The sequence below is a fragment of the Oratosquilla oratoria genome, chromosome 24, assembly GCF_046742065.1.
Source record: "Oratosquilla oratoria isolate Oo_2021 chromosome 24, ASM4674206v1, whole genome shotgun sequence".
Classification (NCBI taxonomy): Eukaryota; Metazoa; Arthropoda; class Malacostraca; order Stomatopoda; family Squillidae; genus Oratosquilla; species Oratosquilla oratoria.
Window position 1 is genome coordinate 31,345,117 of NC_134800.1, and position 26,113 is coordinate 31,371,229.

Here is a 26,113-nt window from a genome sequence, read left to right on the forward strand (position 1 = left end):
GTATGTTGTATTGTTTGCGTGCATGATTGTGTATAATGCAGTCTTCCATTATGTGTTGTATGGTATGGGGTGAAGTGTTACATCCTGGGCAGCTGTTCACAACGCGGTCATCCAGCCTCTTCTGGTAGCTTAGAAGTGCTGGGTGGTGACCGCACCACAGTCTGGCCAAGTTGACTCTGTCCTTTTGTGGGAGAGAGGATTCAGAAGGGTGGATATCAGGGGGTCTGGCATGCAGCAGTGTGTTGTCTTTCAGTGTGTTAATGGAGCGGTGAGTGATATGATTATGAATATGTTTCCAGAGGCTGGTATTTGGTGGTTGTGGAGGAAGAGAAGAGAGTATCTGTGCGTGATACAGGTCTTTGGGTGTTGTTTTAATGTTTCTTGGTGTGTATGGGTGTTCTGCTATGTAGTATAGCGGGTGTAATGTGTTTGTGGTGGCTGCGGCAAGTGTTTGTGTGCCTCTCATGGTGGTCCTTGACTTTGAGGACTTTTGTTTCATGGTGTAAATGGTCTGTAGGTGTTGTATTTGTGCAGCCTGTAATTGTTTTTAGGGCTTTGTTTTGTATGATTTGAAGGGTGTTGTGGTGTGTCTCACTGAGATTAGGAGCCCATGCAGGACTTGCATAATTCAACACTGAGTGTATGCATTGTTTGTATATTGTTATATAAGTTTCTTTGTTTTGTCCAAATGTTGTTCCAGTGATTGACTTAAGTGCATTAAGTCTGGGTGTGCATTTGTTTTTTATGTTTGTGATGTGTTGTTTGAAAGACATGGATGTATCGTATGTTACACCAAGAATTTTCGGTGTGTTTGTGTGTGGTATTTGAGTGTTGTTGATGTAGATATGAGGTATGTATTTGTGTTCTTTTGTCCAGTTGGTGAGAAGTGTTGCTGTAGATTTGGTTGGAGCTATTTTGAGTCTGTTTGTGATGAACCATGTGTTGAGTGTGTCAAGGTATGGCTGGATTATTTCTGCAGCTTTGTCTGTGTTACGATGTGTGCATGTGATTGTTATGTCGTCTGCGTAGGAAGAGATTTGTATTTCTGAGGTGTCTGGCATGGGTAAGTCATGCATGTATAGATTAAATAGTGTGGGGGATAGAACAGAGCCCTGTGGTACTCCGTTCTTAATGTTTCTGATGTGCGATGATTGGCCATTATATGACACGTAAGCATTCCTACCTGCCAGATAATTGGCCAGCCATCTTTTGGTGTTATTGTGCATGTCTGTGTTATATATTTTATTTGTTAGGTTGTGGCGGGGGATAGCATCAAAAGCTTTACTAATGTCTAATGTTATAAGAAGTGTTCTGTGGTGGGGCCTATCTGAATTGATGCCATCTAAAATTCTTTGTGTGAGGTTTGTCAGAAGAGTGTTTGTGGAGTGTAGTGGCCTAAAACCGTGTTGTGAGTCAGCAAGGGGAATATGTGGTGTGACAAGTTTAAGTATTAGGCGTTCAATGACTTTAGAGGGGGTGCAGAGAAGTGTGATTGGACGGTGCGATGTTGGGATTGTTGGGTCTTTGTTCGGTTTTGGAATGGTGATTATTTTACCATGCTTCCAGATGTCGGGTATAGTGTTGTGTGAATAGCTGTAGTTTGCAATGTTTGTGAGTGCGTGTATACCTTGTGGTCCAATGTGTTTTAGGTGGATGTTGCTCATGTTATCAGGGCCACAGGCAGATGAGTGCTTGAGACTATGTATTATGAGTTTTGTCTGACTGTCTATGAAGGGTATATAGTCTGAGTCTGTGGGAAATCTTTCTTACGTCGAATGGTGCGTCGGTCGTCAGGGTGAGAAGTGAGATGGCTTGTCTGTGCAAAATGACGTATGAGTGCGTTTGCTTGTTGTCTGTTTGAGGGTAGATTATCTGTTGTTGTGATTATTGCTGCGTGAGAGCGTGTAGTGTTACTGTTGGATAGTGTAATGCTGTTGAGTGTTTTGTACAATTTGCTGGTGTTTGTTTTGTGATCAAGTGTATTGATAAAGTTTTGCCAATTTTGTGTTTTTTGTACATGTATTTTATTGGCAATCACAGTGTTTAGTGTTTGTATTTGGTCTGCTATGTTTTGAGGGATAGGTGTGGGGGTACCGTGTTTAAGTGTGTCACGTTGTCTGATGAGGCTTTGAATTTCTGGTGTGAAGTTGGGGTTGTGTGATTTTCTGTTGCCTCTAGGGATGTATCTCTTGTCTGCATTTTGTATGATTGTATTAAAAGTGTGCACAGCATTGTTTATGTTTGTGATTGGTGTGCTGTTAAGTGTTTCAAAATGTTGTTCTGTCTCTTCAGTAAAAGCTTCCCAGTTAGCTCTCTTGTAATTGGTGTAAGTGTGTCTGTGGCCGACTGGGGTGCATCTTGTTTTGGTGGTGATGATGATTGGAAGGTGGTCAGAGCCAAGGGTTCCGACCACTCTCCATGATGTTGTTGGGTTAGGCAGGGGGAGCAAAAGGTGATATCAGGAGAGGATGGAGTGTAGAGGGCTTGGTGTGGGATATGTGTGTGATTATGTGTGTTGTTCATGATAGTCAATGAGTCAAACTGAGTCTGTATATCAAGCTCTCTGTCTGTGTCAGGGTTGTCGACATACCAGGCAGACGACTTGGCATTGAAGTCTCCACCCATGATCAGGTTGGGGATTGAGGCTAGTTGGCTAAAATGAGGCCTGAAGGTGTCTGGAACTGTGGGGGATGATTGGGGGGGAATGTACATGTTAACTATTGTCAGTGTTGATTTGTTGCCTGTGCGGATTCGAATGGATTGGATTTCTGTAGTGTTATCTGTGGTAGGGAGGAGAATTTTGGTTGTGGCACTTGTGTCCACAAAACAGATGGAGTGGTGGATCAGGGTGATGAGTCCACCGCCATAGCCGTCAGTCCGGTCTTGTCTGATGGTGGTGTAATTATGAAATGATGGTGTTTTGTGTGAGTGTCTTAGTTTTGATTCTTGTAAAATCGCAATGTGTATGTTGTGTTGTTTAAGAAAGTGTTCAAGTTCATGTTTTTTCGTGTTAATACCGTCAATGTTGTGTTGTAATACAGTAAAAGCCCTGGTATCTGGCCTTCTTGTATCCGGCACTTCAAATAACCGGCATATTTTTCACGAAAATCGAAAAATTGTGATAAAGATAGACGTAAAAAAAAAAAAAAAAAAAAAATCCCGCGTGTGTTTAAAATCCCTGCGCGTGGTTGTAGTTGCTCTCGCCGCCACCAGGGCTTCTCAGTCCCATTCACTTCTCCCGCCACGTGTTAGCCACCTCTGTGCACATGTTAGCCAACTCTATTTTATCATACCCAAAGTTGAGAAGAGGAAAGTGTGGTGCTTTCACTTAAGCAGAAGGTGGATATATGTAGAAGATTGAAGAAAGGCGAAAATAGAAAAATACTAAAGGAAGAATACGGCATTGGGTCGTCTACCATTTACGATATCAAGGCCCAATCCAAAAAACTAAGAGAGTTTGCGAAGTTGAGTGACATGCCTGAAGCTGGAGAAAATCGCCACACGCTACAACATAAACGTGTGGAAATGCTGGACAAAGTGTTGTACGAGTGGTTTTGTCTTAAAAAGTCTGGAGGTGTAGCTATATCAGGCCCAACGCTGCAAGAAAAAGCCAAAGATTTTGCTGAAAAGATGTCAATTGTAGAATTGTGCCAGTTCTCAGATGGATGACTTAAAAGATTCAAGAATCGCCATAGAATACGTCGTCTTGATGTGTTTGGGGAAGCAAAATCTGCTGATTCACCTTTTGCAGAGGAGTTTATAGACAGGTACGTTAATTAACCTGTGCCTACATGGTAAAGATTCGCATCTCATATCTCAATTTATTTCTCGCATACACGGATGCATAGTGCATTTATATATATATATATATATATATATATATATATATATATATATATATATATATTTTAACTTTTCTTTCCTCCTTTCTGTCATAGGTTTGCAAAATTGGTTGCCGAGGACGATCTGAAATCGGAACAGATCTACAACGTTGACGAGACCGGCCTGTTCTACCACTGTTTACCGACATCTACACTAGCCAGTGAAGCAGAGGAAACCACCAAAAGATTCAAACAAAGCAAGGATAGACTGACGGTGTTACTGTGTACGAACATGGCAGGGACCCATAAAGTCAAATTGTGTGTCGTTAGAAAATACCGGAAGCCACGTTGTTTTAAAAATCTAATATACTTGCCAGTGGATTATCGCCCACAAAATAACCCATGGATGGACTCAGAAACATTCATGAACTGGCTCAAGCATGTGTTTGTCCCATCAGTGAAAAAAAAAAAAAAAAAAAAACTTCTAGAGGACAGCAAATTTATTCTCCTACTCGACAACAATAAAGCTGAGGAACTGAGCAATGGAAACATTTTTATTGTGTATTTACCGCCGAACGTAACAAGTGTGATCCAGCCCATGGATCAAGGAGTGATTCAAAACTTAAAAAAGAATTATCGGAAAAGTTCTATGCGCAAACTAGTTTATTTTGAGGACGGTAGCATTTCCGAATTCCAACGTGGGCTTAATGTTAAAGATGCTATTTTTATGGAATCGCTAGCTTGGGAGGATGAAAAACAACAAACTCTAATGCGATGTTAGAGAAAATCATATCCACAAATAATGTTTGAAGATCAGGAAGGGAATAAAAAATTTGAGGGTTTTCTATCGGCAAGAAAGAATCGGTGGTGAAAGAATTGAAAGATGGGTTATCGCGCTAAACTTTGCATTAGTGACGAAGCGATACAAGTGTGTGTAGATATGGACAGTGACCGAGCAGCAACATTCTCACTTAGTGATGATGAAATTTTACAATCACTTCCCGATGAACACGCAAAAACGACAGAGGCAGATAGTGAAGAAGATGACCATGTGATGAAAGTGTCGTGGAAGGATGCAGCAAAGGGTCTAGCAGTGTTTGTGAAATTTGCAGAACAGTGCACAAGCAAAAAGGAAAAACTTCTAAGCAGAGACATCATATATTTTATGAAAGTTGGTACAAAAAGTTTAGTGAAAGAAAACTCGAGTGTAGAGGTGAATGCACCCTCTCAGCCACCAACACTGAACGCGGCCATTCACAACTCCGTCGTAAAATTATCAGATGATGAATTAGATAGCTGGTAATGCTGTGATGATTATAACTGATGTATATTGATTGGATTTACTCTATACTGATAGAATTTACAATATATAGATATGTGGATGTGTTTATTATTAAAGCGAATTAAGATCTATTAATAAGTAAAAGAACAATGTAAATAAATGTATTTTTTTAAATATCCCTTCCCGTATCCGGCATTTTCTTATATCCAGTACGTCTTCGGCCCCATTGGTGCCGGATACAAGGGCTTTTACTGTATGTTGATGTTGTGTGTTTTGTATGTGTTGTATGTTGCCGTTTGGGGTTGAGGTTGGTTGAATTAACTGAAATACTGAAAGACAGGAAATACAGTAATTGTGGGTGACTTTAATTCAAAGGAAATATGTTGGGAAGGGATGACAGTGAAGAGGGGAGGAAACTCTGGGGTAATGTCCTTCTTGACCATTGAATACACAATAACCCAGTGGATTAGAGAAAATACTAGATATAGAGGTAATGAAGAACCCTCAACATTGGTCTACGTCGTGGGACCACCCCCCAACCCCAAGAGTTGGGGGCCAAACGGCAGCAACTACCCCTGGCCACCGGCTCTACGCAGGTGGCACCGATCCCCAAGAGGAGCTACGCCTACCTTGGGGAGTACCACAATCCTTTTTCCCAACATGCAATATTACGTTTTTTCTGCACCAAGGGGTGATTTTCCGGCGATCACCCCTCTTCTTCTACTTTTAGCTGGAGATGTAGAGAGCAATCCTGGGCCCACCACAAAATACACATGCCCAACATGCTCTAAACCCATTACTTCGAGCAGACAGACAAAGGGCTCAGTTCAGTGCAATATGTGCAAAAACTGGGCCCACCTCACTTGTACAACACTTGCTGACACAAACCAATACACAAACACTTGGACATGTTCTACCTGCCCTCCAGTAACTCCACTCCCACCTCCCCAACCACAGCCAGCACCCTCACCCACTCACAATTTCCCTCTGCCCTTACCCCCGATTAGTACTCCCCTTCCTTTGTCCCCGATCTCTCCTTTCCCCCCCTCTGACCCAGATCCTACACCTTTCCCACTACCACCCCAACCTCAACCCCAAACGGCAACATACATGCACTTCGTTATCTCAGTACACAGATAGCGCGCACCGACGTATAACGCGCATGCCAGGAAAAGTCACTGGTGGCTAAAGCTCGTGAACTGCATGTATGCGACTCCTGCTTGCGTTGGTCCATTGTTTTGTGGGAAATTTGAGCCATGAAAAGTTTATTGAATACAAAATGTACATGAAAAATTTCGGATTTTTACAGAATTTTTTTGATTTACTATCCTGAGGGAATAATTCATCTTACAAGTTTTTATCACCGTGTACAAGTTTTTATCGCCATGCAGCAACTGTTTCGGTTCATAAGTGTCTTTACTGAAGTGATGTTTAGTTTAACAAACTCTCGCAAGAGGGTGTTTAGTGTAGGCTAGATTGTCAATAGAACTGTCAATCTCGGCCCTGATCTCGCATATTCCGGGTGAGCTAAAACGGCCAACGTTCACGATGTTGGTACCAGTGCTGTTTTACGGATCCCAAATATTTGCATAGATTACGATAATTAATGTTAGTAAAAATAAACCAATGAAATAACGGCAATTAATTACTTAGTATCATGTGAACGAGGTTACATGGAGAAGTATTTTTCATTGGCTAGAGCCACCGCTGGGAAATCTGTTGATTTGTCACAAAATTAAGTGTCAGTTTAGGCATCAATCAGGACACAACTAAGAAAAAGTCGGAACTACATGTACTGGTATATGACTCATGTTGTGCGTTGGTCCCTTATTACTTTGTAGCTTAAATAGTTTGTAGGAAATATGATCTAAAAAAAGTTTATTGGAAGTAAAATATACAGAACAATTTCGGGATTTTTACAGAAAATTTTCATGTTATATCTTGAGGAAATAATTCGTCTTTACCATTTTTTATTTAATACTGAAACAAACTACAGACTTTTGTTTTAGCTTTGAACCTACAATGACAGTGGTGAAATAGGACAGTCTCTCATCGAGGTGACGTTTAGTTAATATAACTCCCGAAAGAGGGTGTTGTAGTCAGGTGTTTGACACGAGTTTATGAACGGCCGCAACGGAATTTGTACAGTACCTAAAGTGAAGCAACAAAGCCAACATAAAAATTCAAACTAGGATGCTGTGAACATGGGCAAATATCATGAATATTGATCATGTTTCATGGTGTTTAGGCCTATTTAAACATGAAAAATAAGATTCGATAGATACCTACCTATACAAAATATTTATATAGCCCATGCTGGTGTATTCTTTCATGTCACCATGACTCTTCTTCTTGTTCTCACGGAACGTCACGGAGAAGTGTGCCGTCTCGACTTTGTGACGGCCAACATCGTCACATTGTGAAAAAAATTACACACACAGCCGCAGAATTGTTATCGTAGGCTGTAGATAATGCGCACCACCGGATAACGCGCACCCCCCATTTTTAGGCTCTTCCAACGGAAAAAAGTCGCGCACTATACGCCGGAAAATACGGTATGTAAATGGAAAACTAAAAAACAAACAAGAAATAGAAAAACTGAGCCAGGGCAAAAATGTATAGAAGAACTAGAAATGGCGGAAATTATGAACAACCACTTCAAATCAGGGTTCACATTAGAAGGTTCACCTGACTGTGAAGAAATCGAGACAATTATCCCCCGCAACCCGCAATGAAAGAAATAATCGTAACAAAAGGAAATCAGCGACCATATTAACCCCTTCCATATGGTGCTGCATACGTAGGCAGCATGAGGAGCAAGTGGATATGCGAGGCTGCCATATCGGCGTCTTGATTATATTTATTGTAGTTGCCCCTGCGTAATGACATACTCTCTAAACCAGTGGTTCTCAACCAGGGGGAAATTTGGATGTTTCAGGGGGGAAATTCTAGTCTGGAATTAAAATTCTGGAAATTATCAGAAAATAATTAGAAAATACACTCAAACCTTGAATTTCCGTACAAATAGAGACCGAGACAGGTCCGGAAATAGAAAAGTCTGGAAATTGGTAACATTGGTAAGTTGTTGTTGTTGTTGTTGTTGTCGTTCCCTAGACTGTCTGTCCGAGCAGTCCCGTCTCCCCAAGGAAGGCCACAGCCGAAACTGGGTTTTCCCACAAATCCTTTATAGAGTGTATGTTGTGTTGTTTGCATGCATGATTGTGTATAATGCAGTCTTCCATTATGTGTTGTATGGTATGGGGTGAAGTGTTACATCCTGGGCAGCTGTTCACAACACGGTCGTCCAGCCTCTTCTGGTAGCTTAGAAGTGCTGGGTGGTGACCGCATCGCAGTCTGGCCAAGTGGACTCTGTCCTTTCGTGGGAGAGAGGATTCAGAAGGGTGGATATCAGGGGGTCTGGCATGCAGCAGTGTGTTGTCTTTCAGTGTGTTAATGGAGCGGTGAGTGATATGATTATGAATATGTTTCCGGAGGCTGGTATTTGGTGGTTGTGGAGGAAGAGAAGAGAGTATCTGTGTGTAATAAAGGTCTATGGGTGTAGTTTTAATGTTTCTTGGTGTGTGTGGGTGTTCTGCTATGTAGTGTAGCGGGTGTAATGTGTTTGTGGTGGCTGCAGCAAGTGTTTGTGTGCCTCTCATGTCGAGGTGGTCCTTGACTTTGAGGACTTTTGTTTCATGGTGTAAATGGTCTGTAGGTGATGTATTTGTGCAGCCTGTAATTGTTTTTAGGGCTTTGTTTTGTATGATTTGAAGGGTGTTGTGGTGTGTCTCACTGAGATTAGGAGCCCATGCAGGACTCGCATAATTCATCACTGAGCGTATGCATTGTTTGTATATTGTTATATTAGTTTCTTTGTTTTGTCCAAATGTTGTTCCAGTGATTGACTTAAGTGCGTTAAGTCTAGGTGTGCATTTGTTTTTTATGTTTGTGAGGTGTTGTTTGAAAGACATGGATGTATCGTATGTTACACCAAGAATTTTCGGTGTGTTTGTGTGTGGTATTAGAGTGTTGTTGATGTAGAGATGAGGTATGTATTTGTGTTCTTTTGTCCAGTTGGTGAGAAGTGTTGCTGTAGATTTGGTTGGAGCTATTTTGAGTCTGTTTGTGATGAACCATGTGTTGAGTGTGTCAAGGTAAGGCTGGATTATTTCTGCAGCTTTGTCTGTGTAACGATGTGTGCATGTGATTGTTATGTCGTCTGCGTAGGAAGAGATTTGTATTTCTGAGGTGTCTGGCGTGGGTAAGTCATGCATGTATAGATTAAATAATGTGGGGGATAGAACTGAGCCCTGTGGTACTCCGTTCTTAATGTTTCTGATGTGCGATGATTGGCCATTATATGACACATGAGCATTCCTGCCTGCCAGATAATTGGCCAGCCATCTTTTGGTGTTATTGTGCATGTCTGTGTTATATATTTTATTTGTTAGGCTGTGGCGGGGGATAGCATCAAAAGCTTTACTAATGTCCAATGTTATAAGAAGTGTTCTGTGGTGGGGCCTATCTGAATTGATGCCATCTAAAATTCTTTGTGTGAGGTTTGTCAGAAGAGTGTTTGTGGAGTGTAGTGGCCTAAAACCGTGTTGTGAGTCAGCAAGGGGAATATATGGTGTGACAAGTTTAAGTATTAGGCGTTCAATGACTTTAGAGGGGGTGCAGAGAAGTGTGATTGGGCGGTGCGATGTTGGGATTGTTGGGTCTTTGTTCGGTTTTGGAATGGTGATTATTTTACCATGCTTCCAGATGTCGGGTATAGTGTTGTGTGAATAGCTGTAGTTTGCAATGTTTGTGAGTGCGTGTATACCTTGTGGTCCAATGTGTTTTAGGTGGATGTTGCTTATGTTATCAGGGCCACAGGCAGATGAGTGCTTGAGACTATGCATTATGAGTTTTGTCTGACTGTCTATGAAGGGTGTATAGTCTGAGTCTGTGGGAAAGTCTTTCTTACGTCGAATGGTGCGTCGGTCGTCAGGGTGAGATGTAAGATGGCTCGTCTGTGCAAAATGACGTATGAGTGCGTTTGCTTGTTGTCTGTTTGAGGGTAGATTATCTGTTGTTGTGATTATTGCTGCGTGAGAGCGTGTAGTGTTAGTGTTGGATAGTGTGATGCTGTTGAGTGTTTTGTACAATTTGCTGGTGTTTGTTTTGTGATCAAGTGTATTGATAAAGTTTTGCCAATTTTGTGTTTTTTGTTCATGTATTTTATTGGCAATCACAGTGTTTAGTGTTTGTATTTGGTCTGCACAGGCAACAATTCAACACTAACAATAGTTAACATGTACATTCCCCCCCAATCATCCCCCACAGTTCCAACCACCTTCAGACCTCAACTCAGCCAACTAACCTCAATCCCCAACCTGATCATGGGTGGTGACTTCAACGCCAAGTCGTCTGCCTGGTTTGTCGACAACCCTGACACAGACAGAGGGCTTGATATACAGACTCAATTCGACTCATTGACTATCATGAACAACACACATAATCATACACATATCCCATACCAAGCCCTCTACACTCCCTCCTCTCCTGATATCACCTTTTGCTCCCCCTGCCTAACCCCAACAACATCATGGAGAGTGGTCGGAGCCCTTGGTTCTGACCACCTTCCAATCATCATCACCACCAAATCAAGATGCACCCCAGCTGGCCACAGACACACTTACACCAATTACAAGAGAGCTAACTGGGAAGCCTTTAATGAAGAGACAGAACAACATTTTGAAACACTTAACAGTACACCAATCACAAACATAAACAATGCTGTGCACGCTTTTAATACAATCATACAAAACGCAGACAAGAGATACATCCCTAGAGGCAACAGAAAATCACACAACCCCAACTTCACACCAGAAATCCAAGGCCTCATCAGACAACGTGACACACTTAAACACGATACCCCCACACATTGGTAAGTGGTAATGGTGGGTGGAGTATCTTGACTGGTAGCTGGATAACTGCGCATGCGCAAGGCGAGGATGGTACAATGTTTACACGCGTCATCCACGCTTCCACCCCAGTTCAAGCTTTTTCGTTGTGGTGGCAGGGCATAGGACCACCCCCGGTCAGCGCCCTTCAACCCCAAACCAAACCAAACCAGGTGGATGCAGTTAGTTTCTGTTTATTATACATTATAATATGTATTGTGTATGTATAAAATGTAATAATATACATGTAATAATGTATAATAGAGGTATAGTGTGCTTAAGAGAACAATTGGAGTAGCCTAGGCATACGAGAACCGGATGGCAATTCTCGGTCTCACTCTGTACTCCTTGTAAATTATTACATGTCTTAATATGATCTCTCTTGTTCTTTTCAGGTCCGCAAGTGATCATGTCGAAAAAACGAACATATTCAGAAGCGTATCTAGACTTCGGTTTTACGTTTGTTGTGAATAACGGGAAACATCTGCCACAATGTGTCATCTGCACAAAGACCTTGGGGAATGGTAGCATGAAGCCATTCCAGCTGAAGGAACACCTTCAAGGATGCCATCCCGAACTACAAAACAAGGATCGTGAATACTTCAAGCTGAAACAAAATTATCTGAAGAAGACGAGACTGGACTCAACTGGAATGTTTCGTCAGCAAATGGATGCTAATGTGAAAGCGTCATATGAAGTCTCGTACAAGATTGCGAGGGAGAAGAAACCATACACAATTGGTGAAACATTGGTGAAGCGTGAAGTTGGTCCTTGGTGAGGCTGCCCACAACAAGATGACCCAGATTTCCCTTTCAAACAACACCATTCGGTCACGGATCAATGATATGGCTGAGAGCATCAAGAACCAAGTTGTTCAGAAGGTTCAAGGGTCACAGTTATTTTTCGATTCAACTCGACGAATTGACAGATGTTGCCAATCTGTCCCAGCTATTGGTCTTTGTTCGTTATACCACCGAAAAAGGAATTGCAGAAGAATTCCTCTTCTGCAAACCTCTCCAGACCACGACCAAAGCTCAGGATGTGATGGGCCTTATCAATGACTTTTTCGAAGACAGCAACATCAGCTGGGAGTCTCTGGTTGGGGTGTGCACAGATGGTGCCCCAGCCATGCTTGGTTCTCGATCGGTGTTCGTCACGCTCGTCATGCAAAAGAATCCGGCAGTGGAATCGACACACTGTCTGATCCACAAAGAGGTGCTTGCTTCGAGAACTCTCCCCAAGAACTTCAAGCAGCATCTCGAGACTGTCATCAATGATGTCAACTTTACCAAGGGTTCCGCTCTGAACACTCTGCTGTTCCGTCGGCTCTGTGAAGGCATGGAAGCCGACCACGAATCGTTGCTATTTCATACTCAGGTGAGGTGGCTCTCGAAGGGAAACATGTTGCAGCGAGTCCTGGAATTGTTTGATGAGGTGGTAGCCTTCCTTCGGGCCCAAGAGAATGTTGTGCTTCTGGAGGCGTTGGAGGATGAGTTTTTCCATGTGCAGCTGTCCTACTTGTCTGATATTTTCAGTGCATTGAACGAGCTCAACAGGAAACTGCAGGGCAAAGGGACCAACATTCTTTTTCAGTCAGACAAGATCAGAGCTTTCGTGGCTAAACTGGAACTGTGGAAGAAAAGAGCGGGGAGTGGAAGTTTTTCCTCATTCCTCGCTCTAAACGAATGTGTGGAGGATATGGAGGATGGTCTGCCTGATCCAATAGCCGAGGATATCAAACAACACCTCGAAGGCTTGGAGGAAGAATTCAAGTATTACTTCCCGGGGATCAAAAACGAGAGCAACGAGAACAAGCTTATCAGAGACCCATTTCAGAGGAACGTTGATGTGCCAGACGCGTGGCAGGAAGAGTTCCTGGACTTGAAAAATGACTCTGCAGCAAAGGATGCCTTCCAGAATATGGAAATGGAAGAGTTTTGGACCCCCAAGTCCGAGGAACCTACCCGCTTCTTGCGACCAATGCTCTGCGGATATTGGTCCAGTTTTCTTCCACCTATCTGTGTGAGACAGGATTTTCGGCACTGGTACACCTCAAAACAAAGGCACGCAACAAGTTGGAAGTGGAGGCGGATCTTCGATGTGCGCTCTCCATAACTCCCCCAGACATTGAAGGACTCGTGATAGGCAAACAATGCCAGAAGTCACACTAAAATGCCGTGTTAGTGTTAGTGTTCTTATTCAATACAATTTAATGTTAGCCGTGTTAGTGCATTTGAAAAATAAACTAGTAAATACTCTCAGTATGTTTTAACTGTTCTTTCTCATACACATGAAGGGGGAAATCTGGATGGTTGAATTGGGTGCAAGGGGAAATGACAGAAAATAGGTTGGGAACCACTGCTCTAAACTGTCTTCATCACATTTTCTATGGTTATCAAAATTTACGGGTGAAAGAGAGAACGATCGATATAAGCGGTGACTATATTTTATGATGCGAGTATTATTACGACATATCGTACGTCTGACAGCTAATGCTGCCCGCGAGATTTTGTCCCGGAGTGAAGAGGTTAAAACCCTGGATGTTAGAAAATCACATGGCCCAGACGGAATTGCAAACTGGATAATGAAAGAATGTATGGAAGAATTAACTGACAAAATATACATTATAATTAAAGTATCACTTAAAGAAGGGAAAATGCCACTGGACTGGAAGAAGGCAAACATTGTACCAATATATAAGGGAGGTAATAAAGAAGACCCATCTAATTACAGACCGGTATCACTGACAAGCACAACAGCAAAAATTTGGGAAAGAATTGTCAAAAATAGATGGGTAAAGCACCTGGAAGAAAAAACTATACTAAATCCACATCAAATTGGATTCAGACAAGGGAGATCATATACAACAAATTTGATCTGCTTCTACTCAAGATTAATAGACATAATACAAGAAAGAGATGGGTGGGCAGACTGTGCCTTTCTCGACCTACAAAAGGCATTCGACAAGGTACCATATAAGAAACTTATAAAGAAGATAGAGTCAAAAGGTGGCATCACAGGAAAATTATTGGAATGGATGATAGACTTCCCGATTGGGAGGAAAATGAGAGTTGTAATTAGAGAAAAATTCTCAAACTGGGAAGAAGAGAAAACCGGTGTCCCGCAGGGATCAGTACTGGCCCCAATCATGTTTGCCATATACATTAATGACATGGATGAAGGTGTAGAGTGTTATATGAGTTTCTTTACAGATGATTCAAAATTACTAAAGAAAGTAAAAACAGAGGAAGACTGCAACTCATTGCAACAAGATTTGGACAAGATCTGGAATTGGACCCGAAAGTGGGAAGTAAAATTCAATATAAAGAAATGTAGTATAATGGAGTTTGGAAAGAGTAAAAACAGAATATCAAAAGATCACAAAATTGGCAAAGAAAAGGTGAAAAAAGTAAACTCAGAGAAAGATCTTGGAGTGATGATTGGCAAAGACATGACACCAGATAAGCATATTAACAAAATATTCGGAGAAACCTACACATATTGAGATAAATCAAAGCGGCATTTGCCTATTTGGACGAAGAAATGATAAAGAAAATCCTAACTACACTAATAAGACCAAAACTCGAGAACGCAGCAGCACTCTGGACACCCAGTACCAAAAAGAACATTAAATAACTAGAAAGGTTACAAAGAGCAACAACCAGATAGTTACAGAAGAAAATTAAAAAGGAACAGCTTCCCACACAGAGTGATAGATACATGGAATAGATTAGACAACAAAAAAGTGTGTGCAAACACTATACAAGATTTTAAGAAAAAACTTGATGCTGAGAGATACAAAGACAGGTCACCACGAGCATAGCTCCCTTCCTGTATGATACAACTAGGTAAATACATTGAAACTCCTTCTCCCTTCCTTATGGTCCATGTTTCTGCCCTGTACAGTGCTGTCAGCACAATCATTCCTTCATACAATCTCCTCTTACCATCTGTTCTCAAATATCTATTTCTTGTTACACTTTTTAATCGACCAAGGCATTTACTCGCTTCTCTTAATTGACATTCTACCTCCACTCCTCCCTTTTCCGCCACATTCGCACCCAAGTATCTTAAACTATCCACTTCCTCCAGTCTCTCTCCCTTAATACTCACTTCCAATCTGCTGCCACTTTCTCCCCTTGTACATCTCATCACCTTACATTTACCCATATTTGTCTTCAACTTCCTTCTTCTGTACACTTCCCAAGCTCTGTCACTAACTTCCTCAATCCCTCCTCTAATCCTGCTACAAGTACAGTAATGTCAGGAAACAACGACTGGCCTATCTCCCACTTTTCTCCATTTTCTTTAAATATCTCCAATCCCTGACCTACTACCCTTGCATTTACCTCTCATACCACTCCATCCATGTATAAATTGAACAGCCAGGTTGACATAACACATCCCTGACGAAGTCCCACCTTTACCTCAAACCACTCTCTCCATTTCTAATCCTAACACAAGCTCTACTAATCTCATAAAAACTCTTGAATCCTCTTAACAGCTTTCCCCCTATCCCATATATCTGCAATACCTCCCACAGTGTCTTCCTGTCTACCCTGTCATAAGTCTTTTCTAGATCCATAAAAGCCTAAAAGACATCATTACCTTTTCCTATAGCTTTCTCACATACCTGTCTTACCACAAAAATCTGATCAACACAACCCCTACCTGTCCTAAACCGACATTGTTTCTCACCAATTACTCCCTCTGTTCCTCTCCTACTCCTCTCGATCAAGACCCTCCCATAAGCCTTCCCAACTACACTTAACAAGCTGAACCCTCTGAAAATACTACACTCACACTTGTCGCCTTTTCCCTTGTAAAGTGGAACTATACAGGCACTCCTCCAGTCCTCTGGCACTCTACCCTCTCTTAAACAAACATTAAATAACCTCACCATCCAGTCCACCATAACTGTACCTCCTTTCTCTAGACATTCTGCATGGCATCCATCCAACCCAGGTGCCTTACCTCACTTGTCACCTCATGGACCACTTAATACCATCCTGCAGGCCAGATGTGGCCTGTAGGCCATGAGTTTGACACTCTTGCTCTAAATAGTAGTACTCATACTATTTGGTTTACATCCCTTTCCCAATGTAAAGATTTTAGTTTCAACAAATGCATGGTCCATTTTCCTACTTGGCAGTTAGAATTATCAAAGGGCTTCAAATCTTTCAAAATTCTTACCTTAAGATTTATGAGAGAAGTTGCATCTGGCAAACACACTATCTTGCTGCACATCTGCTTGCAAAAGTTACGTATGAGGATAAAGACAAAGCCACGGTCCATTACAGTAAGGAGATCACATAGGAAGAAGGCTAGAGAGCTGTTTACATTCTGGATAAACTGCAAGGAAGAGATACGTATCATTACTTGTTTGGGTTAATTTCCACAACCCTGATAATAAAAGTATGTTCTCAGTCTTATGTCTCTACATCACAACCTTTTCTAACCATATTCACTAATACCTGGTTATCATGACATTCCAAATGGGTCAACTACATTGTATACTGAACCCTTCTCTGGATATATATATATTTTTTCTTGAATTGCCACTTATACCCATGGGGAGAAAGAACCCTGTTGTGGACTAATAATCATATATATATATATTTGCCTCCCATTCTTCTCTTGATTTCTTCTAAATCATCTTTTTATTACTTTCAAAATTTCCTGTCATACTCTTCCCCTGTTTTACATCTGCTCTCATTTTTCCCTCCTTTATCTTATGATTTAATTCTCTACTTTTTTCTTTGTACTTTTCATGTTTCTCATCCTATTTCCCAATATGTGAATGACTGTATTTTTCTCTTCTACAACCTTCTTTGCTTCACCATCCCATCATTCACTACTCTTCCTTCTATTTCCTCCTGTCCTCCTTGTTCTACACACCATTCTTGCACACTTTGTGACTCCCTCCTTGGAACATCCCCATTCCTTCTCCACTCTTAGCTCTACTCTATCCTTCATTTCCTCCCACTCTTCATTCAGCTTCTTGTACTCCTTTTCCTCTTTCTTCTTATTTAACCACTTCCATATGGTGACGCCTACGTAGGCGGCATGAGGAGCAAGTGGGTATGCGATGATGCCGACGTCGGCATCTTAATTATATTTATTGTAGTCGTACCTACGTAACCTCCATTCTCTCTAAACTGGCTTCATCATATTTTCTATGGTTATCAAAATTCATGGGTGAAAGAGAACGAACGATTGAGCACTGACTTTATCTTTTATAATGCGATTATTATGACGCAACATCGCACGTCGGGCAGCTAATGCTGCCAGACATGCGATGTGCCCCGGAGTGAAGAGGTTAAGCAGTTTACTCTAAGAATCTCCCTACATTCTGTCCTCTTCCTCTTTCTCCACTCTCAACTTACCTTCCACCAAAAAATTATCTGATATTCCCTCACTCTCTCCCCTAAGAACATGTATATCCAAAACTCTTTCTACTCTTCTCCTGGGTGCCACTATACAGTCCATTAAAGCCCTATCTACCACCCTACTATCCATCACCCTCTCCCATGTGTACTTATGATTGACTTCTTCCTAAACACTGTGTTAGCTATCATCAATTCTCTAAGCACAGCTGCACCATCAACTCTCCACTACAATTTTTTCCTGGCACTCCACACTTCCCAACCACTCCATCTATTGGTTCATCTCCTACCACTACATTGATATTTCTCCCTAAACCCTTCAGCTGTAACTATGCACTTCCTGGTGTAACTCCTCACTTTCACATATCCTCTGGCCACTGATAATGTTCATGCAAACCAGTATTCCATTTCTTTGCTTTACATTCATGGTCCTGTAGCCCACATTATACTGGGTATACTACCAGCATTTACTTCGCTCTTCACTCCATGCAGCTACCTACTGTAGGTCCCACAAGGTCACTTTGTAAAACTGTCAAATTCTTTTTTAGGCATATATATCCAATACAAAGCTCTATAAACACATTGTATATTACAAAACATATAAAAAATTACCTTTAAATCCCTGGCATCTCTATTAAATGATGCAATAATGTCATTTGTAATACAGGTAGTAAGGTTTTCAACATCATCACAAAACTGATGAGAGAACCTCATCTTACGAGGAGAATCCAGGTTTCTGCTCCGTGCTAAGTGCTCTGACATGGACTTTATCATCAACTCAAAGAAGAACCTAAAAGAAATGGAAGAAAGTTATCAGAGGCAAAACGTCAAAAACAAAAGCTAAATGATTTTCATAATATATATATATATATATTTAGAGATCAAATGACAACTCTGAAGAAGAGCAAAGTGGTTGTAATATAAGAGTATAATCTATTCTGAGAGCATCTTCATTTTACTTCCACCACCCAAAATATATATATACATATACCAATGGCTTTTTCTCCCTTACCATGGAGGCAGCCAAAATCAAAAGGCATTATTCCACTCCTATCTATTTCATCCCCATGATATAGTCAACTCCCCGTTAATGCGAGGGTTATGTTCCTGGAGATGTCGTGTTAATGGAAATCATGTTAACAGAACATAATTTCTCCTTAAGAAATTATGGTAATAGTGGGGGTTACGTTCCTGGACAACGGGAAAGTCCATCTATTATGGGATTTTATTACTAAAAATCCTAAACAAACACACTATCAATAAATTTCAAGGTTACAGAAACAATAAAAACACACATTCTTACTATATTGGTATTTATCTAAGAATAACTAAAAAAAAATGACTTTATGAATAACTAAAAAAAAAAATGACTCCCGGCTGTCTTTCAATGAACCCGGGTGTATGTTTGTCCCCCACTGAACCGGCAAAATGGGAAAGTCCATCTATTTTGGGATTTTATTACTAAAAATCCTAAACACACTATCAATAAATTTCAAGGTTACAGAAACAATAAAAACACACATTCTTACTATTTTGGTATTTATCTAAGAATAACTAAAAAAAAAATGACTCTATGAATAACTAAAAAAAAAAAATGACTCCCGGCTGTCTTTTAATGAACCCGGATGTATGTTTGTCCCCCACTGAACCGGCAAAAAGGGACACGTATGTAATAAAAGTTTTAACCATGAGGATCACCTGGAACAATGCCTTTAGAAACCGAAGCTGACAAAAAGAAGCGTCAAAGACATTTTTGGAAGTGGGTTAAAGGTACTCGGAAAATTTCAAAAACCGCTTAAAAAATGATAAGAGTTTGAGTTGCCGACTATGGAATGAACATGCCCAAACTTTTCCAAGCTTATACCAGGCTGTCAAAAATTTGTGTGTTAAGGAATCTGTGCGGGAATTTCATCGAAAGGTGATTAAGTTCAATGATTCTCTACAAAACAACAAATATTTTCAATATTCCGATGAAATGTTTGACAGTCTTGAACTTTTTGATGGACAAATTGAAGACAGTGTTTCTGAAGGTTTTATGAAGCATTACTTTGTCGGGTAAAACTGGGCGTAGCCCGGGCGCGAAGCAAGCAGCGCCGCAGGCCAAGCACCCACGGCACAGCCATGTCTGGCGAAGCCAGGTGCTTGTTGTGCGTTAAAATAACATTTTTTATGCATGTAACCATTATGAAGCATCACTACCATCACTGTCGCTTGCCGTGCCCCCGTCCCCAACCTCACTCCACTCTCCTTCCTCACCCCGCTCTGCCTCCTCACTCTGCTCTCCCTCCTCGCCTTGCCCTGCCTCCTCACCTCCCTCTCCCTCCTCGCCTCGCCCTGCCTCCTCTTCCTTGACTGTCTTTTTTTAAAAGAAATTGTGGAGTTTCATCTGCATCATCTTTTTCTTCTTTTGATCTAACATCACTTTGTAACAGTTCAGCTCTGACATAACTTTTCTGGCCACTGTTGCACTTCTCTTAATATTCGAATCCTTGGCTTCCAAGATATCCAGTCCTTCTCATATAAACGTGAGTGCTTTTTTATGATCACTTTTGGTCAAGACTCTCTCGGGCTCTGGGGTTTCTGATATAGGCCGAGATGCAGCTACCTCCAACTCTGCATTCTGTATCATCTCCATCTCTAACAGTTCTTCGTTAGTCAGCTCCACTGTGTGCGATTCTAGCAGTTCATCAATGTCCTTCTGCTCAAGTTGGTCTTTGCTGCACTCTCCTTTGGGGTACCAGGATGCTTGGGTGCCATAGTACATGAATTTATGTAACACAAAACTTTGATAAAATTGTTTATGAGTTCCACACACTGTGAGGGCTGGCTTCACACTGAGGACAAGAGGCAGAGAGTGGGAGCACGGGAGTCAGAGCGTCTCTCCTGCACTCTGGCGGCGAGATATTCAATTACAGTAGGCGGGAAATTCAACTTGCGTAACATCAGACATTTCGTGTTATCAGAATATATATTAATAAATTTTAAGTCGTGTAAGATCAAAATCGTGTTAACAGAACTCGTGTTAATGGGGAGTTGACTGTATATGAAATTTTATATATATATATATATATATATATATTTAAAATTATTTCAGACAAATGAGAGAGAATGTGGGTGGGGAAGGGCAAACGAAGATGTGTTAGGAATAGAGTTTAATGTCCTAACGTTGCGACCAACTTGGTCTTCTTCAGAGGACTACAGCATTACAGACGGATCACAATTCTTATATTCGTAGTGAGAGGGAACCCGCCAAGGTATGAGCGTCATGTTTTCCCTTTGGCTAACGATTTAATTATTAGGACACTTGCTGCTTTCGAGAGGCATTTAAATCCGTCTCTGTCGTTGTTGTTCTTGTTGGCGGCGATATGTGCAGCTTCCACAGTTTTTCTCATTTTCTTCTCAAATCCCTCGTGTAGAATTTCTGCGTTGTTCCAATCAGGTAGATGTCCACATTTGTCCAGGTGACGAACCAGGGAGTTAGATGTTCTATGAGTCCTGAGATCGTTTTTGTGCTCATTCAACCGTTTATTGAACCCTCGACCTGACTCACCGAAATAAGATGATGGACAACCGTTCCATGCAACGGTTGTCCATCATCTTATTTCGGTGAGTCAGGTCGAGGGTTCAATAAACGGTTGAATGAGCACAAAAACGATCTCAGGACTCATAGAACATCTAACTCCCTGGTTCGTCACCTGGACAAATGTGGACATCTACCTGATTGGAACAACGCAGAAATTCTACACGAGGGATTTGAGAAGAAAATGAGAAAAACTGTGGAAGCTGCACATATCGCCGCCAACAAGAACAACAACGACAGAGACGGATTTAAATGCCTCTCGAAAGCAGCAAGTGTCCTAATAATTAAATCGTTAGCCAAAGGGAAAACATGACGCTCATACCTTGGCGGGTTCCCTCTCACTACGAATATAAGAATTGTGATCCGTCTGTAATGCTGTAGTCCTCTGAAGAAGACCAAGTTGGTCGCAACGTTAGGACATTAAACTCTATTCCTAACACATCTTCGTTTGCCCTTCCCCACCCACATTCTCTCTCATATATATATATATATATATACAGTACTGAAAAAATCATTATGCATTTTTCTGATAACTCAACCATTTCAAATTTGAAAGCAAGACCCATGAACAGCTCAAAATACTGCTTTATTTTGTTGAATCTACAAATACACATTGCCTAGTACTTAGCTTGAGCACATTTTTATTGAGATAGGCTTCTGGACATGTCTAGGCAAACAAGAAATGTAAGAGTGATACAACTCCTTGATTTTAGCTGAATGGAACCAATCATGTATTAGTTGCTGTATGAATTGAATCTTGTTTGTTATTGACATGATGTATTTTGTCATTCAGTGCATCCTACAAACTCTCAATTGGATTAATATCTGCTGAATTTCCAGCCCATGATAGCAACTGAATACTATTCTGGGTGCACCATGTCTTGACTTCCTTTGCTGTGTGATATGGGTTAGAATCCTGCTGGAAAATCCATGGCTCTTTTCCATACCATTCCTTTGTTTGTGGTATAGGTGAGTTTCCAGAACGTTAATATACTTGTCTTGATTCATGGTGCCATCTACAGTATGTAGGCAACATTACCATGCACTAAAATGGCCCCCCACACCATAAACTTGATGGGGGTTTTCAAGTATTCTGCCTTAAATTTTCCTCCAGCTCTGTTGGACAGTTTGAACACAACTGTCGAGTACTTGGATGCTGTATTTTTCAGAAAAATACCACCTGTAATAAATTGAATCTCAAAACCATTGGAAAAATGTTAAAGAATTTAATAAAGATTTTGAAATCTAGTGGCGACTTTGTTTTGTCTTCATTATCACTTAGGAGCCAATCTGGGTTATGTTTTTCCTTTAGACCATATATTACTACACACTTTTTGTTGCCTATTGTATCTCTTACTAGATTTTCTTTTTCTTTAATTACTTTAATGACAGCATCTTCAGCCTGCATTTGTTGAACTCTTTCTTTAAAAATTATCTTATTTACTTTGTCTTTTTTCCAATCATTCCTGAGCTGTTGCAAATCGTCTTCACCTACGCTTTTTCCCACTTCCACGGTCACTGCTTTTACCTATTCATCCACCTCTTTCCTTATGGTCTCATTATATGTTTTCATTATTTTTCAACCTCTCATTTTCACATTTTAATTCAGCCAGTTCTTCTTTTTTAGCACACTTACCTCTTTTTTATTTCAATGTTTACTTTTTTAAGTCACTCACTTCTTTGTTTAAGTCTTTATTCATCTTCCATAGATTGATAGTTTCTTGCTTTCATGATTCCTTCATATTTCTCATGTCACCCTCTATATCTATAACTCTACTAAAACATCTTCTTTCGTGCCCACTAAATCCAGAGAAATGACCCTCATTGTCATTATCAAGCAGAAACCTTTTCATCGCTCTTGGTGATCTGAAGCCTAAGTTTAAATTTTACTTTGCCCTTGTGCCAGTAGATGGCTCAGGGTAAATGTTTCTATTATGGTACAATGGACAGCCATCTTGGGATTTCTCTGGCTCATCATTATTTTGTTTTTCCATTTTACTTCAATTCCACTCTATTTATGTTGTAAATTAAGCATTACGGGTGTCTACAAGCACTACCCCTCCCATATATCATATCCTAAGTATCACTGTTAAAACGTTCTGCTTCTAAAGTATTTCTTCAGAGCTCTAATTTATGCATGTTGTCACTATGACACTGTGTATTTACCTACCTAATTGTATCTTATGGGAAGGGGAGCTATGCTCGTTGTGTCCCATGTCTGTATCTCACCATATCTAATTTGCTCTTAAATTCTTGTATTGTTTTTGCACACACTATTGTTTCATCTAGTATGTTCCATACATCCACCACTCTGTGGGGAAAGCTGTTTTTTTATCTCTTCTATAACTGTCCTTTTTGAGTTTCCTTCCATGTCCTCTTGTGTTTCTTTTATGCCAATTTAGTAAGTCATCTCTATCATAATTTTGTAGATGGTCAACAAGTCACTTCTTTTCTTTGTTCCTGAGTTGATAGTTCTAGTTTTGACAATCTTTCTTCATATGACATTTTTGATAGTGTTGGGGCCATCTTCCTCTCTGGATTCTCTCAATTTTCTTTATATTCTTTTTAGTACTGGGAGACCATAGTGTCACTACATACTCTAATTTAGGCCTTGTCAGTGTGACTAATATTTTCTTTACCATTTCTTCATCCAAGTAAGTAAAAGCCACTTTTATTGATCTCAGCAAGTTATAGTTTTTTGAGTTTGTCAGGGGACATATCTTTTGTGATGTGCATGTGTGTAAAAAAAAAAGAACCAAAGACAGGTACTTGCACATAGTGGTCCTGCAAGATGGACAGTGATGTTGTCCAATTTCAAAACCTCCATCAGGAGGTGGAGACCTGAGGGGTTGGCACTCAGTCTCCTGACTGGGCTCAAGATTTCTCTTTATCAACTTCAACTGTATTTCTTAAACTTTTTAACACATGCAGAGCTGACAACCAGCAACTGTTATCTTCTCCCTACCACTTTCAGCTGGTGACAAAGAAACAGTCACATACTAATACAACAAAAATAACATTCTTTGAGCTGGTAACATAGAAATGGTTCCACATTGATACAACATGGACAATAGTCCAAAATTTCTTCCTAGAGTGATCTGTGGGAGTTTCTGAGGATTATTGCCAACCACTGTGGTGCTGCAGGTTTTCCACTTAGTGAAACTGATTGATTGACTATTTGGCAATCTCCCTCCTCATCCATTCAAAATAATGAAATACCAATGAAATATGAGTAAGTCTTACAATATCACTTACCAAGAGTTTGCAAGAGCCTTTTCCCTTGCTGTTCCATTGGAAACAACCCATTGCAAAGCCACCTCTTCATGTACCAGTTTCCTTCCAGGTGTTCTCTGCATCATCATTACATTCTCATAGTTGCTACCTAAGAATTACAGAAGAATAACGAGATATAAGGCAAAGAAGTTTAATAACCATTCACTTACCTTGCAAGGGTAGTGGGCAAGGGATTGGAGATGGTTAAAGAAAATGGAGAAAAGTGGGAGGTGAGCCAGCTGTTGTTTGCGGATGACACTGCACTTGTGGCAGGATTGGAGGAGGGATTGAGGAAGTTGGTGGCAGAGTTTGGAAGAGTATGTGATAGAAGAAAGCTAAAGATAAATGTGGGTAAAAGTAAGGTGATGAGATGTACAAGGGGTGAAAGTGGCAGTAATCTGGAAGTGAGCATTAAGGGAGAGCAACTGGAGGAAGTGGATAGTTTTAGATACTTGGGTGCAAATGTGGCAGGAAAAGGTGGAGTGAAGGTGGAGGTAGAATGTAGATTGAGAGAAGCGAGTAAATGCCTTGGTGGATTAAAGAGTGTAATGAGGAATAGTCATTTGGGAATGGATGCTAAGAGGAGACTGTATGAAGGAGTGATTGTGCCAACAGCACTGTATGGGGCAGAAACATGGAACATAAGAGAAGAAGAGAGAAGGAGTTTGAATGTGTTTGAGATGAGGTGTCTGAGAAGTATGATGGGGGTTACTAGGCTAGATAGGGTGAGAAATGAGGAGGTGAGGAGGAGAACAGGGGTGGAAAAGGAGTTGGGAGATAGGGTTGATGAAAGAATATTAGGATGGTTTGGACACGTGGAAAGAATGAGTGAAGAAAGACTAGTAAAAGAGGTATGGAAGGCAGATGTGGAAGGAGTGAACATGAGGGGACGTCCTAGGATGAGGTGGATGGATGGGGTGAAGGGGGCTTTGGGGAAGAGGGGAATGTCTGTTGAGGAAGGACGGGAGAGGACAGAAGACGGGTGAATGGAGAATGGTTGTATATGGATGATGTTGTGATTGCATGAGGTGGAATGGGGGGTGAGGTAGTATGTGTGAGCAAAATTTGACGCAGCCTGAAGGGATTTCTCCCTGTCCTCTCCTTTTATGCAATGGGGGGACAGAGAGGGGGGGTCGCCGATTTAATGAAACGGCCTTGCTGTGGATGTGCTGTGTCTTGCGACACTGCTTCTGACCCAGGGCAGTGGACAAGGTGCAGGTATGACCCGTCATCCAGGAGGTGCTCAGATAAGAGGGAGGGTGGAGGGGTGTGGGAGTGTATTCAGGGATGGAATGGGTGGAAATGATTTTATACCTTTCCCTTTTTGGCTACCTCCCTTGTAAGGGGGAAAAAGCCTTGGTATATGTATGTATGTACTTACACTAAGATACTATGAGTACTGAAGCATCATACTGAAGAGGAAGTATGCTTGTGTCACTTCTGAAACACTATGTTTGCTATGAACAACTCCCTTTTGCTATCAACACAACCACTCCACTACAATTCTTTCTTGGCACCTCAAACCACCATACTACTCTATGGTTCATCTACTCTAGTACTGGGATCCCCAACACCAGTACATTTACATTCCTCCCAAAACTCTCTATACACTTTAAATCTGAAAAAAAACTCCATTTTCCTCTTCATTTTTCTCACTCTCAGGACTACATGCAATAACAAAAACCCACATCTCCCAATTATGGGTTCTGGTTAGAGTTCTCCCAGACTTTCTTACATCTTGATTTTTTGTAAGATGAACATACAGAACACAGGATGCCTAGTCCATTCCATCCCAATTGGTAGTGTTTCCTGACATGCATGGG

At 41.0% G+C, this 26,113-nt stretch overlaps 1 protein-coding gene across 10 annotated transcripts in view; it reads right to left on the reverse strand.

Moving 5' to 3' along the window:
- The window catches only part of Zir (dedicator of cytokinesis), a 661,124-nt gene that overhangs the window by 344,415 nt on the left and 290,596 nt on the right, over positions 1 to 26,113 (reverse strand). For all 10 annotated transcript variants that reach the window (XR_012967574.1, XR_012967573.1, XR_012967577.1 and 7 more), the window contains 3 exons: positions 24,273 to 24,399; positions 18,050 to 18,227; positions 16,245 to 16,403 (listed from right to left, as the gene is read on the reverse strand). Coding sequence is in view for 2 of the 10 variants with exons in the window: in XM_076207846.1 (XP_076063961.1) it covers positions 16,245 to 16,403; positions 18,050 to 18,227; positions 24,273 to 24,399 (464 nt within the window). In the remaining 8 variants the exon portion in view is untranslated. The remainder of the gene's footprint in view (positions 1 to 16,244; positions 16,404 to 18,049; positions 18,228 to 24,272; positions 24,400 to 26,113) is intronic.